The 14,342-nt window shown below is 37.0% G+C and overlaps 1 protein-coding gene across 2 annotated transcripts; it reads left to right on the top strand.

Annotated features, from left to right (window-relative positions):
- mapk12a (mitogen-activated protein kinase 12a) lies at positions 1-5,448 on the top strand. Of its 2 annotated transcripts, none has more exons than XM_067419715.1 (12): positions 1-267; positions 1,918-2,047; positions 2,167-2,225; positions 2,342-2,453; positions 2,526-2,555; positions 2,645-2,692; positions 2,776-2,890; positions 3,186-3,257; positions 3,393-3,472; positions 3,565-3,643; positions 4,018-4,191; positions 4,817-5,448. In XM_067419715.1, the coding sequence occupies exons 1-12, from the start codon at positions 149-151 to the stop codon at positions 4,888-4,890; spliced, it is 1,092 nt and encodes a 363-aa protein (XP_067275816.1). In that variant the 5' UTR covers positions 1-148; the 3' UTR covers positions 4,891-5,448. The 2 variants fall into 2 exon arrangements, with proteins under 2 accessions (XP_067275816.1, XP_067275817.1); XM_067419716.1 differs by lacking the exon at positions 1-267 and adding an exon at positions 1,456-1,570.
- Positions 5,449-14,342: the final 8,894 nt, after the last annotated feature.

Raw genomic sequence — 14,342 nt, 5'->3', positions numbered from 1 at the left:
ACACAGCCACGCAGGAGAGGGCGGGGTTGCGCACACAGGCACAGTCGATGAACGTGGACAGGTAGATTGCTATTATCCGTGTACAGGTAAAGCTGGAAATCACAGCTGTGGGACTCGGGATAGCACATTTAAACGGATATTCACCATTATGTCAGTCCGATCAAGACCTGGATATTATCGCCAGGATGTAAATAAAACCGTTTGGGAGGTGCCGGACCGATACAAAGATCTAAAACAGGTGGGGACGGGGGCATATGGTACAGTTTGGTGAGTTATTGCTCTTATTTTATGTACTTCCTGAGAGATAAGAATCGTGATTTATATGTTAAAAACACTTAATCCATTGTCACTGTAGCGCAACAATATATGGGATAGGTAGTAGATAAGATAGTAGTGAGTACATGAAACATTTAATATTATTAAGATGCCCCAAAATGTTTTAATGCGATCCAAATTCATACAGCATATTTGCGAGTCAGTCTATATCTGGTCACATGATAAACAAACACAAAAAAATGAGTTTAAAAGTGTAGTTCCTGTAAAACTACGTTGTGTACAGCTCGTTGCATGAGGTTAATAATTGTAAGATGGCAGCTGTTTACTAATGTTGCCTGTAGTCAGGCGATTATGGTTTATTACTTCCTTTAAAAGTCCCAGAGGATTATCTCAGAGTAAACCATATCGCGTCTTGAGAGACAGTAAAAGAAAGCTTGAGACGGATACGTCCACAACTGAATCTGCCATTTAAAGGGATAGTTCAAATGAACATTAGCCCATAATTTACTCCCCCTCAAGTCATCCTAGGTGTATATGGCATTCCTCTTTAGACTAATACAATCAAAGATCTATAAAAAAAAATCCCTTTCAAGCATTATAATGGACTTTTGAAGTCCATAAAAGTGCATCCGCCCATTATAAAAGTACTCCACACAGCTCCGGGGAGTTAATAAAGGCCTTCTGAAGTGAAGCCATACGTTTGTGTGAGAAAATATCCATATTTAAAACTTTATCAAATAAAATAACTAGCTTTCGCAAGCCGACTTGCGGCAAAATAATAACACCTGACACGGTATGATGCAGGACTGTTGCAAATATAGGGCTGGGCAGCAAATTACTGAAGTACCTCTTCTCTTATTGAAATCCAGTATTTTGCTTTCAAAATTATCGGTTTAGATCAAACGTCGGGCCAGGGCTTAAGTTACTCTATCAACACAAATCCTTGCGTACGGCCATCTGTTGGAATAGTTTTAAATAATATAAGACTTAAATAATATTATTTAAAATAACAAAAAAAAAAAAAAAAGAAAAAAAAAAAAAAAAGGAAAAGTTTTAAATATGGATATTTTTTCTTAGAAAAAATGCATGGCTTCAGTTCAGAAGGCCTTTATTAACCCCCGGAGCTGTGTGGATTAACTTACTTGTATGATGGACAGATGCACTTTTATGGACTTCAAAACAGAAACAGCCATTCTCTGCCATTATAAAGCTGGGAGGAGCCTGGACATTTATAATATAACTGATTGTATTCGTCGGAAAGAAGAATGTCATATATACCTAGGATTGCTTGAGGGTGAGTAGCCTAAATCATGGGCTATTTTTGATTTTTGGATTAACTATCCCTTTAACTTAGTAAATAAAATAGCAATGTTTCCACTTTTGAAATTATATCATATTAATATCAGATATTATATCACTCAACCACTAATCACTCATCCTCAAACCAGTCCTTCATATCGATTAAAATATATCTCTTAAGAAAAACTGAAATGTACATACATATAAAGACGCATTGCTACTTCCTTGTGCATAGGCGTTTGTTTTGCAAAAGCAAGCTTCTTTTGTTGTAAATTCTACTATATTTATGTATTCTAATTCAAAATGCATCTGATTATTTACCACTGGTGATTTACTCCTCAGCTATGCTTTTGACCGGAAGACAGGCACAAAGGTGGCCATCAAGAAACTCCATCGTCCCTTCCAGTCTGACTTATTTGCCAAAAGAGCTTATCGGGAGCTCAGGCTGCTCAAACACATGAAGCATGATAATGTAGGACACCAAAGATTGATGCATGCTGAGGGCACTCGCATCTGCCCTGTTATAAATGAACAGATTTAGATTTACACGTTGTGCTGTATTTGGCAACCACTTTCTCTGTTTTGGTACAGGTTATTGGACTTGTGGATGTTTTCACTGCAGACCTTTCTCTAGACAGATTCCATGACTTGTGAGTATTTTACAGTTATAAACTGTCAATAGTCATGCTTCAGCTGTGATTGTGACAGCTTGTTTTGGATGTATGGATGCATGATCCTTATCTGATTTTCCACGTCTTTTGCACAGTTACTTGGTCATGCCTTTTATGGCAACTGATCTAGGAAAACTTATGAAAATGCAGAGGCTGTCAGAGGACAGGGTCCAGTATCTGGTCTACCAGATGTTGAGAGGACTCAAAGTGAGTATTGTAATAATGCAAGCTTGGACACAATACGCAAACATATTGTCATGAATCGCTTTGTGTTTACAGTATATCCATGCTGCTGGAATCATTCATAGGGTGAGTACAGTTGTGTCAGTCTTATACACATATGTACACAACATGTATTTCTCACTGAGAAACCACTAACCTAATCTGTTACCTTGCAGGATCTCAAACCAGGCAATCTGGCAGTAAATGAGGAGTGTGAGCTTAAGGTATCTCACTACGTGCATGTATTCATGCTTGTCAAGATAAATATTTATTTGAAGGCTTATTGTTGCATTGTCTTATATTATAGATCCTGGATTTTGGTCTAGCGCGGCAAGCAGACAGTGAAATGACGGGCTACGTTGTGACACGCTGGTACAGAGCGCCTGAGGTCATTCTTAGCTGGATGCACTACACACAGACTGGTTAGTGCCACGTTGCATGTACTAATCTCTAATGTTGTTCTTAATTATTATGAATAATAATATTGTATTTTATCTTTATATCATTTATTATAGATTAGTGGATAGCATGTATTTGTTCCTGGGAGACTGTGCTTGTAATTACACTATCCACACTGTGATTAAAATGTAAATCAGTGCTGGACTGGTGTCTTAAAAGCAATAGGAAGTGCTTGATTAATTAAGTAATCCACAATTGCTATTTAAACTGATAATAATTCAGAGATATGTGTTGTGTTTGATTAAAATTTCCCCTCAGTGGACATCTGGTCAGTCGGTTGCATCATGGCAGAGATGCTTCTAGGGAAACCACTGTTCAAAGGAAATGACCGTATCCTTCCTCGCTGGAAAACTGTTTTTTTTAATGTACATACTGTATTTATGAGATATGTAATTGTGGCTTTGATGTGGTGATTATTTGCTTCTCATCTCCAGTATATTTGAACCCTTGACCATTTTCCATCAGACCTGGATCAGCTGATGGAGATCATGAAGATTACAGGGACGCCAACAAAAGAGTTCACAGCCAAATTACAGTCTGAAGATGTGCGTTTCATTTATATTTTCACACTAAGATTAGTTTGCAGAACTCTCACCGTATAGATGATAAATATAAGTCACATGGCTTTTTTTTCTAGGCTAGAAACTACATAGCAAAGTTACCAAAACTTAAAAAGAAAGATCTTCGGGCATTGTTACCAAATATTAATCCACAAGGTAAGAGTGTTTATAAAGTGTTTTTCTCAATCAATGCAAAATAGGGATGAGTGTGTTTTAATTATTGTTATAAGTCATTAAATTGAAGTCATATAATTATATAAAAGTATTTTTAAAAGCATTTTTCTAAAGTAATAAGTATTGTAATACTTTTTAAAAGAGGGTAATTCATATAGTAATGTAAATTACACTGTTGAAGATGTAATTAGTAATTACTAATCAGTTACTTTTATTTTAGAGTAACTTACCCAACTCTGGTTAGCAGCATGCTCTACTATTTGATCAAGTACATCTTTCATCCATACGTTTGTTGAAAATAATTTTGAATATCACATAATTGTTTGTCATATTGACTCTTTTGCTCTCCTTTCCAGCGATTAATGTGTTAGACAGCATGCTACTCTTGGACCCTGAAAGTAGAATAACAGCGGCAGAGGGACTGGCTCTTCCCTTCTTCTCAGAGTTTCGTGAACCAGAGGAGGAGACCGAGGCCCCACCGTATGACCACTCACTAGATGAGGCTGATCAGTCAGTGGAGCAATGGAAACGTAGGTTTGAAACCATGGAAACTTCAAAAAAACGCTTTAATATATTATGTTTTATTAGACAGGTGAGCAACTGTTTGGAGACATTTATTGACAGAAAACTCATTGTTATACAGCTTAAGTTAAGTTATTGTTTAAATCTCGTTTTCGTGATTTACTCTACTTGATCTAGCTCTCTGCAGTGTGAACAAGTGTCTTATAGTAGCCGCTGAGCGAACGCACAGTGGCATTATAACATAACTTTCAACACTCAAATGTATCTAATATGATAAAACAGCGCTGCATTACCCTACATATGCATGAACAGAAGCATAAGCGTATAATAAAAGCTCATCAAGATGCCTTTGTTTTGAATAAGCGACCTCTAGTGGTTAAAAATTACATATTATGGCTTTAAATATGCATAAGGTATTGATTATTTTAATTAATTTTTATATATATATATATATATATATATATAAAATTAATTAAAATAATTTAATAAAAAAAATAAAAAATGTTTTAATTAATTTATATATATATATATATATATATATATATATATATATATATATATATATATATATATATATATATATATATATATATATAAATTAATTAAAATTTTCACTCCTTCTTTGACCCCCAGGACTCACCTTCACTGAAATTCTGACCTTCCGTCCAGCTCCAGTGGTGGAAGAATCTAAAGAGACGGCTCTTTGAGATTGCTTATTATTACATCGCCAAGGCTTTACATTTGTACCATTTGTCATATACAGATTATTTTTACCATTTTTTGCACAGTGAGTGTACCGTGTTATTCTTCGCCTTTTAGCCTGGTGTGTGCTAGTGTTTGGCACAACTGAACCATCCGCAGACCCGCACCATCCTGCAATTCGATTTGGATATTTTAGCATAAATCTTTGCAAGTAAATTTTTTTTTTGTCTTTTTTTTTCTCTCAAGCAAAGCACGTCATTAGCCACATAATTGAAAAGCTTCAATGCAAATGTCTGTATTTCTTGACTAAGTGAAATCTCCAACTACTGGCATGGAATGCATAATGCAGCCTTTTTTGTGTGCAGATTTGTGTGAATGGGAATCATTTTGACAGTGTTGTTGTCTGTTTTTAGTAGATCGTTGTCTCGTAAACATACCCTTAGGCCTAAAAATGTTTTCCAAGTTTTTGCCAAACCCAACAGCCAAATACTTTAGTATCTGCAAAAGTATTAAAATTATGACAGTATAAGTATAAAAATGTGTCATCCTAATCAGTCACAAATGTAGGAAATACAAAGGAAATACAATGTACAATAAAATAAGTATTTTTAAATTGAACACATTTTTTGTTGTATATTTTTAAAAGCAGTTTTATAGGGCAAAAAGTAGAATGATTGATTAAAAATACAATTGGTAATTTTTCTGCTTTTGATGTTTCCAATTCTTACCCTCAGTTATTTTTATTTTGGCATATTCCAATATATTCACATGTGACACCAACTTGTTGGGAAGGAAATGGAAGTCAGAGGAATTCTGGACCATTTGTCGTGAAATCCAGCAGAGGGCAACATTTACACTTCTTTTGCGCTTTCTTCAATAACATTCACGGTAATAGTTTTTAGAAAGCTTACTCTAGAAACTCCATTTAGACTTGAGGTCCCTGCGTATCCCCATCCTTTATTTTTATGTAATTTATGTGTGAGCATTGCTGCTAAATATCAATACTGTGTGGCAGTCTCTGGAGCATATAGTCAGTTTAGTTCTTAAGTTGACATTTGCACTTCTAGTTTAGGGACACAATTCAGCCCCTGAGAGTCTTTCTCTGTTCTTGCAGCCTGTCTTTGATACCTGGCCTTTTTCTGTCCTCTGTTTAGAGTCATTTTGTGGTTCATGTGGTCAGACAGTATTCTGCCTGAAAGAAAACAGAGAAAGGGGGAAAATACATTTGTCATGCTTATTTTTTGGCAACCAGATGTAATGACAGAATGAGAGAGGATGATAGCGAGCAGAGGTACTCCTCCTCTCACTGGTTTATATGGTTATTTATGATCAATCTAACACCTGCTTTTGTGCTTCAGTAAAACTGACCAGGAACAAAAGGTTTTAATTGTAATGTAAAATTGCTAGACTTACCAATTCTGAATGTCATTGCATTAGATTAGAACATAGAGTATAAACATATATGTCATTCACAGTTCTGTAATGTGTCATATTCATAGTTTACATGACAAGCTCTGTGCTTACCGGTCAATACTTGAGAGGAACTGATTTCATATTGACTAGTTGATCAAGTATACTCCAATTGCAGTTGAGTTATTGTGGGATCATCTCTATTATCATTTGTTTGATAATAATACAGATCTTTCATATCTATGCAGTGACATGCAAACATTTTAAGTGACTTGAGTGTCCGAATACTTATGAGGCTACTGTATGTTTATATATATATGCAATTTCACACATATCTCTTTACACTGAGAACACTATGTCCAGTCATTAAACTATGGTAGGCTGTCCTAGTCAAACATCCTGTCTTGTGTAACACTCTTGAAATGGGATAAACGCAATATTTCATTGTTTGCTTATGTTTACATATTTTAGAGATCTTGAACTATTGCATAAGTGACTTAGCTTGGATAGGTTATGCTCACCAAGGCTGCATTTATTTGATGAAAAAACTGAAATGTGAAATATTATTACAATAAAAAATAACGTTTTTCTATTTTTTTTTATTTTAAAAAATAATTTATCCCTGTGATGGCGAAGCTAAATAAGCTCAAGTCTTCAGTATCTTAATGACATGTATTATCAATATTGAGTACAGTTGTGCTGTGGAAACCATGATACATTTTTTTCAGGATTCTTTGATGAATAAAGTTCAAAAGAACAGCATTTATATAAATATTTTGTAACAGTACAAATGGCTTTACTGACGATTTTAATCAATTGAATGTGCTTAATTTCTTTAAAAAGAAAAAAAAAACTTCCTGAACCCTAGTGACCCGGGCTTCATTCACTACCCTCCTCGTTCATTTTTTTATAGTCAAGTATTCCTTAGTATTAGTAAGTTAAATATTTGCCTTGTTAGTATTCCTCAATCAATTCATTATAAACAATACGGCAGGAGCAAATAATACAAATTATAAAAGAATCCCTGTTTTTCCATAAATTTTTTATAAAGTTTTGTATGGGGTCGCTAACGACCCGAGGTGTGTAACAGTGTAATTTTTTCTGGTCAACAATAATTAAATATTTGATGACTGAATAAGTACAATTTGCCTTTATTCCACAAGGTGAATATGTCCGATTCTCAATGATGTAGTGGCATTTCACTCAAAGTCACCGGAGGCAGGAAGCAAAAAAATAGGAATTATCATCAGCAAAACTTGAAATAGCTGAGATTTACTGCTGAGCAAGAACTAAACTCAAATAGTAGTGTCACTTGGTGGTGGATCTGAGGTGCATTCCAGAAAACAAGGTTAACTTACCGTCACATATCATGAAATCTCGGTTGATTAACCCAAACCTTGCTTACTCGAGGTATGCTAGTTCCAAAAACGCATCCATGAGTGAGTTTAGACAACTCAGCGTATGTTCCCGGTTAACATCCAAGACATTCTCAACAGAGGGACGAATCAGTGATTCACCATGGAAACAGACTAAGAAAAAGTGCACAATTCTACTTCCTTTTGTTTAATGGCGATTTACATTACCCACTTATCAATCAATCAACCAATCAATCAACTTTATTGTTTCAAAGCAGCTTCACAGTGTTAAACAGGACAATATTGCAACAAAATTTGATTTGGCTAGTTTGATATGTCAAACTATATCTATATATCACTTATATCTATATATCACTTAGTGCAGATTGCCACCTATTTGGTGGTTGTGCAATCATTTTTTCAGTCTTTTCTTTTAATAAGTAATCTTTATCCACTGAGAATAAAGGATTAGGCCTATCCCATATTGTTTTTATGCTAATCAACCCTTAAATGCATGAATGTTTCTCCAGTCATTATTACATATTCGGACCCAGATCTATATCTAACACGGATGATCTCTCTCTGATGATCTCCTCATCAGAGCTCAGTTCAGTACATTCTGCGATCTGCCATATTCGCCATCTCAAACTTCTCAAAACTATCATTTTCAACATCTTCAAAATCAATATTTTGATCGCTGACAGCTTCTTCACTAGGGGGGTATTCCAGAAAGCAGGTTATGTGACATACTACCTTGGTATGTTTAAGAGTAATTAAGTAGATAACCTCAACTTTCGGTTCCAAAAACGGAAGTACATTTCAGTAAAGCAACTCACTCTCTGAACATAACCTGCTCTGGAGCAGGTAATGTTCCAGGGTAAGTTTGCTTATTATTTGGATACGTATTATATAATAATAATAATAGATTTTATTTATAACGCACTTTTCATTCCGAAGAATCTCAAAGTGCAACAATGGAAAAGGAAAACAAAACAAAACATGATTAACAAGTAAAATGATAGAATAATACAAACAATCAACCAACACATAACAGTTAAAAGCATTCCTGAACAGAAAACAGAGCTGATGGTGGGAGTCTCTGTAAGCTCCACAGTACAGTGATCCACTCCATGTTTTACATTTCTCCCAGTGCTAGAGGCTCTATTGCCACATTCCCAATTCGGCAGTGTCCTGATGACGTGTTCGAGGCATGACATCTTAAGACCAGATGGAGGGGATCGCAGCAGCACCATGCAGGAAGCAAACAAAGTTCTCCGGGCACTTCTGTGGACACACCGGAGTCGGCGCAGAAGTCCAAGCCGCTCCACGGCCGCAATGCAAGATTGAACAGCAGAATAGCCAAGAAGCGGAACATCTCAACATCACGCCGGACGCTGATGACGCTGGTCCAGTGCAAACTCCGCCAATCAATCGGCAACCTCAGCCACCATGCAGCTCAAGCCCGAGGGAGACCACCAGCGAGCAGCTGACACCCAGAAGAGAGAGCAGCCGCAGCTGATCAAATGTCCTTCAAACCAGAAGAAACGCAACAATTCAAACAAAAACAGCAGAGAAGCGGTGGAAAACGGCGAACAACGTCCTCTCAGTGGCTGGCAGCAATCAGCAACAGTCCCAATTAGAAAATAAAATAAAATCTAAATCTAACTGTACAGTTAACATGATTTGTAGGTGGAAGCTGCGAAACAGACAACGCCAGCGTCCTCTCCCCCACGTTGCAGGCCAATAATTAATATAGTTTTGTTATTTGTTATGTAGTTACAATTATATAATATACAATATTATATATTAATGCTAAAGCAATATACACAAGGTAATGTTTAAATGTTAATTAAATTAAAATAGCCTATATTTATTATTGATTTTTACTGTCATCTCACGCATGGATCTGCATTCAATTAAATATTTCAGTGTTTAATAGCCTACCTCTCATAAGCAGTCTTGATAAAACACTGTCTATCATTCTCTGCTGCTTCATGCTCTCAACATATTTTACAATACTTTCTCTGTCTGTCTCTTCACAAGCACAGGGAGATGCACGTGTCTTCTTGCTGTTTAGCAGATCTTCAGGAATCCTTTGGCTTAGCGGGCTGCGCAAGAGGAAATTCCACTGGCTCAAATGTTCTCAGTAAATGCCCCAGCATGGATCAAGGACCCGGAATCCCTGGAACCCTCTGACTCCTCTGCAGGGACAGCGAGGGGCCGGGAGGAATGAACGTGACGGTGCCACAGATGGTTCTCCTCCAGTCAGGAGACAGACTATGGTTAGAATGGTATTTTAAATATTACCATGCTCATAAAAATAACCAAAACATATGTGTTTGATCTTAAGAAGTTTATACTTACCATTCATTGCTTGTTTTCATTCCACATCATAATTCTGTTGATAATAAAGGAAAGCTGAGAGTGATCATCACAGATTATAAAGTATCAGCACTGTTTTTTAGAAATGATCTAGTGCAGAATATGCTCTCTGTTCCTTCTTTTTCATTTGTGAGGGTCATACAGGTTCTCTGATGGACTGTATGTGTGGTAGTATCATCTGAAAGGCCCTAGAGAGCCGTAAGAGCTGTACATGACTGAAAAACTTCAAGCTTCCATTCTGGCTCGACCAAACCTGTCAAGGTTATGAGTTTTACAGCTGCCTGAGGTCGGAGGTGGTTCCTTGACTTTATCTTTTTGGAGGAATTTAACTGTTTTAAAGAACAGAATGTTCCTCGTTGTATGATGTAAGAGTAACACAACAACATCCTCCTCCTTTGGAAAAGTTCTGGGGGGGCTTTTAGATTTCTTTAGCACTACTCCAGGAAATTGTGGTCGCAGTTTCACTGTGGTCAGTTATTTGCAGTTGGCTCATTTATTATAACTGTATATCAGAATAGCTTTTCAGTAGTTCACCCGACATTTGTTCATTTGTCTGGAGAGCACTTCGTTAATGCTGGAATTCCGTTTTAGAATACATAGATGCTATACTTGCAGTACTTTTTTTTTCTTTTTTTCAGACAAATAAAATCTGTTATATTATAAATTCCTGACTAATCCAAGCTTTATAATGGCAGTGATTGCTGCTATGTTTTTGAAGTCCATAAAAATGCATCTGTCAGGGGGTTAAATCACAAAGCTCCAGGGGTTAAAGGAAGTTTATGTAAGACTGTGGCCAAAACTGGTACAGCAATGACTTTCAAATGACTGCAAAGCAGTGTATCCCCCTCCCCCCGGATGCCGAATCACAACTGACTTCGTGATTGGAAGACAGGTGGAGGGTGGAGCTTCAGGCCAAAACATCAACATCAGTTGAGGGCTGCTAGCCTGACGACCCACATCAAGATGTTTGGTCTGGAAACTCACCATTGACAGGGCTCAATCCGAGCGGCAGGATAAACGGTTGTCTTTCAAACTCCCTCTGCACGCGACAGGATAGCGCTACACCAACCAGAGCAACAAAGGTGAAACAGAGCTTGTTGATAGATTAAACATTCGCCGTATCCGGTCGGCAAAACTCAGAACACATCTTCCCTTTTTAAGAATGACTTCAGTGCCGTTCTCTGTTCTTTTCTCAGAGAAAAGCTTAACTCAAGTCTTCCAGAGTCGCGGTCAAAGCTGATTCGAAAGACCGCCGCCGTTCGCCAGTTTCTGTGTTTACTAGAAGCACGCAAACGCAACTCGGCCGTCGTCATTATGGCCCCGCCCACCGACTCTATACACGATGTGATTGGCCCGGCAAGAGTTAGGCGAATACAGCTCAGAAGGGTATTGAGAGTTGCTAGACGACACTCGTGGGCAGATAAAATTTGCTGCCGCTAGGGTGTGTCTAGATATAGGCTAGAGGGCTGCAACAACAACTTTTAAATGACAATATCAATATTTAAATGACAAGGCCGTTTGCCTTCCGTATTCAATTTACGGAAAAAGCACAGTGCCTCTTGCAGTTAAAAACGCTTACACTACTTCTGACGAGCGTAATTGGTGTGCAGTGTCGCCAGATGTAGCGTAAGCATTTTGAACTGTGAGAGGCTCAACTTTTTCCACTAGATAATTTACTTTATATATTTTTCACTTCAGAAGGCCTTTATTATCCCCCCAGAGCTGTGCGGAGCAGTTATATGCTGGACAGATGCACTTTTATGGACTTCAAAAACAGAGCAACAATCACTGCTTAGCTTGGATTATCCAGGACTTTTTTTTAATATATCATTTCAGTTTTATTTGTCTAAAAGAAGAAAGTCATATACATAGAATGACTTGAGGGAGTAAATCATGGTGCAATTTTCATTTTTGGGTGAACTATCCCTTTAAATTGATCATAAGTGACAGTGAAAACATTTATAATGGTACAAAAGATTTAAGTTTCAAATAAATGCTGTTCTTTGGGATGTGAAACTTGAAATTTGAAAGAAACGTGAAATAATGTATTACTGTTTCCACAAAAATATTAAGCAGCACATTTTCAACGTTTGCAATTTAGGTTCAATTCAGAAACATCTGCTGTATACATCTGAACATCTGATCTCTTTAGATAACAAATTCTCATTTCTGGGAAGCAAGCCATTTGGCAAAAATTCTCCTGCAAAACATTAAATTACATTTTACACTTTCACAGTGAAGTTCCTCATAAATACTAGCAGCTATGAAGGCTCCCCACACAATGCCAACCTCTTGCTCCACATGCTTCACTGTGGTAGAGATGCATTTATTATTATATTTCTCAGCAGATTTTTGAAGACACCGCTCTGAAACATCACCATGCAACTCATGTTTCACTGCGATTCATCACTCCACACACAACTTTTGCCCAAAACTTAATTTTGATCTAAATATTTTCTGAGTTGGCAATGTCTTTTTAAGTGGTGTATGTGCTTAAATTAAGCTAATTTCATTACCAATAATTGGTAGTTAAGACAATTAAAAGTTTTTTTTTGATCCATGAGTATTAACTAACTATGCTACAAGTAATATAATATTTACAATACTACTAGCAGATAAAAGATAACCAAGACAGTCTTATCATTTTAAATTACATTTACATTTATGAAATGTTGTAACCCTGTCATGCCGCAATCATATCCCACTGCATTCTGTGGTCATGCTAATTGTAAACGATCTGGCTCCTGTATTAAGTGCTTTTGTAACTGTGATGGAAAACTGTGGCTCAAAGTCAGAAAGTGCTTATTTGATATGGGACCCTCTCCTTCTATTTCTCAACCACAAGGTTACATAACTATAAGTACTTGCATAACATCCTCTCCAGAATTTGGGGAGTGAAGGTAAATCGGAATTTTATGGTCAAATGGCCGTGTACCTGCATATGGCAGCAGAATGTAGGATATATATGCTTCTGGAGATGGCCAGTTAAAGAATTATGGATTTATGAAATGCTGTGCTGGAGAGGGTTGCGATGAATCATTGTGGCCACTTCGTTCATTTAACTCTCTTGGGACAGTGTTCGGCAGTGAGGTCAAGATTTGGGACACTTTGCCCATGCTGCAATGCAGTTATATTGCAGTTTATGAATTCCATGAGGATTACAAAATGCACTGCTTTGCTTAAGACATTTCTGATCACTTGGCATTTGTGTTTTTGTTTTGTTCTTCCAGATTTTTTGACAGGTTTTTTCATACTCTAACAATATTAGATTCAGGCTTAAAGGGATAGTTCACCCAAAAATGAAAATGTGATGTTTATCTGCTTACCCCCAGGGCATCCAAGATCTTGTTAGGTGCCTTTGTTTCTTCAGAAGAACACGAATGAAGATTTTTTTACTCCAAACATTGCACTCAGTCAGTCATACAATGCATGTCAATGGGGTGTAATTCTATGAGTGTAAAAAAACCCTGCACAAACAACTTCAAATTAAACCTTGCGGCTCGTGACGGCACACTGATGTCTTAAGACACAAAACGATCGGTTTGTGTGAGAAATCGTTTCATGTCTTAAGACATCAATGGGTCGTCAAAAGCCACACAGGGTTTAATTTGAAGTTATTGTTTGTGCAATTTTTTTTTAAACTCTTATAGAATTTAAAGACACCTACATCTTGGATGCCCTGGGTAAGCAGAGATAAACATTACATTTTCATTTTTGGGTGAACTATCCCTTTAATCTCTGAATCATATTGCTTAATACTCAAATTACATATTAAAGTTTAATGTGCAAGCTATGACTTTGAAAAAAGTTTAGTAGTATAATATGCAAATTATTTGTATACTTTTTTATTTAAATATTTTTTTTCTGTCACACCGCAGGACTGTGTGAAAAATGGAAAAGTGTTTTTTTACTTCATCAAAATGATTATTATTAGGCTAAGTTAATACAAATTTTGCAAGCTTGAGCTTCAAATATTTTTCTTGTAGTGACAGTAAAAGGGTTAAAAACAGTGCACTGTCCATTTAATGGCCTGCAGTGGCAGCTGTGCTGTCCCTAACTTTGTCCCTGCCAAACAAAGACACATTAAAGCTACTTTAAAGGACCACCATTCAATTGTCCTCTCTCTCTCTCTCTACACACACACACACACACACACACACACACACACACACACACACACACACACACACACACACACACACACACACACACACACACACACACACACACACACACACACACACACACCAACTTGCCATATGTCTACCCGTAAGCCCCGCCCTAAACCCAAAGATCCCGCCCACGGAGGA

The sequence above is a fragment of the Pseudorasbora parva genome, chromosome 16 (assembly GCF_024679245.1).
Source record: "Pseudorasbora parva isolate DD20220531a chromosome 16, ASM2467924v1, whole genome shotgun sequence".
NCBI classification, from domain to species: Eukaryota; Metazoa; Chordata; class Actinopteri; order Cypriniformes; family Gobionidae; genus Pseudorasbora; species Pseudorasbora parva.
This window is presented reverse-complemented; position numbering and strand designations above follow the sequence as displayed.

Excerpts from the sequence above, each read along its gene's own strand:
- mapk12a (XM_067419715.1), top strand. The coding sequence starts at position 149 with ATGTCAGTCCGATCAAGACCTGGATATTATCGCCAGGATGTAAATAAA. Across the intron at positions 2,556-2,644 it reads CTGCTGGAATCATTCATAGG|GATCTCAAACCAGGCAATCT; the intron begins GTGAGTACAGTT and ends GTTACCTTGCAG. Across the intron at positions 4,192-4,816 it reads GTCAGTGGAGCAATGGAAAC|GACTCACCTTCACTGAAATT; the intron begins GTAGGTTTGAAA and ends TTTGACCCCCAG.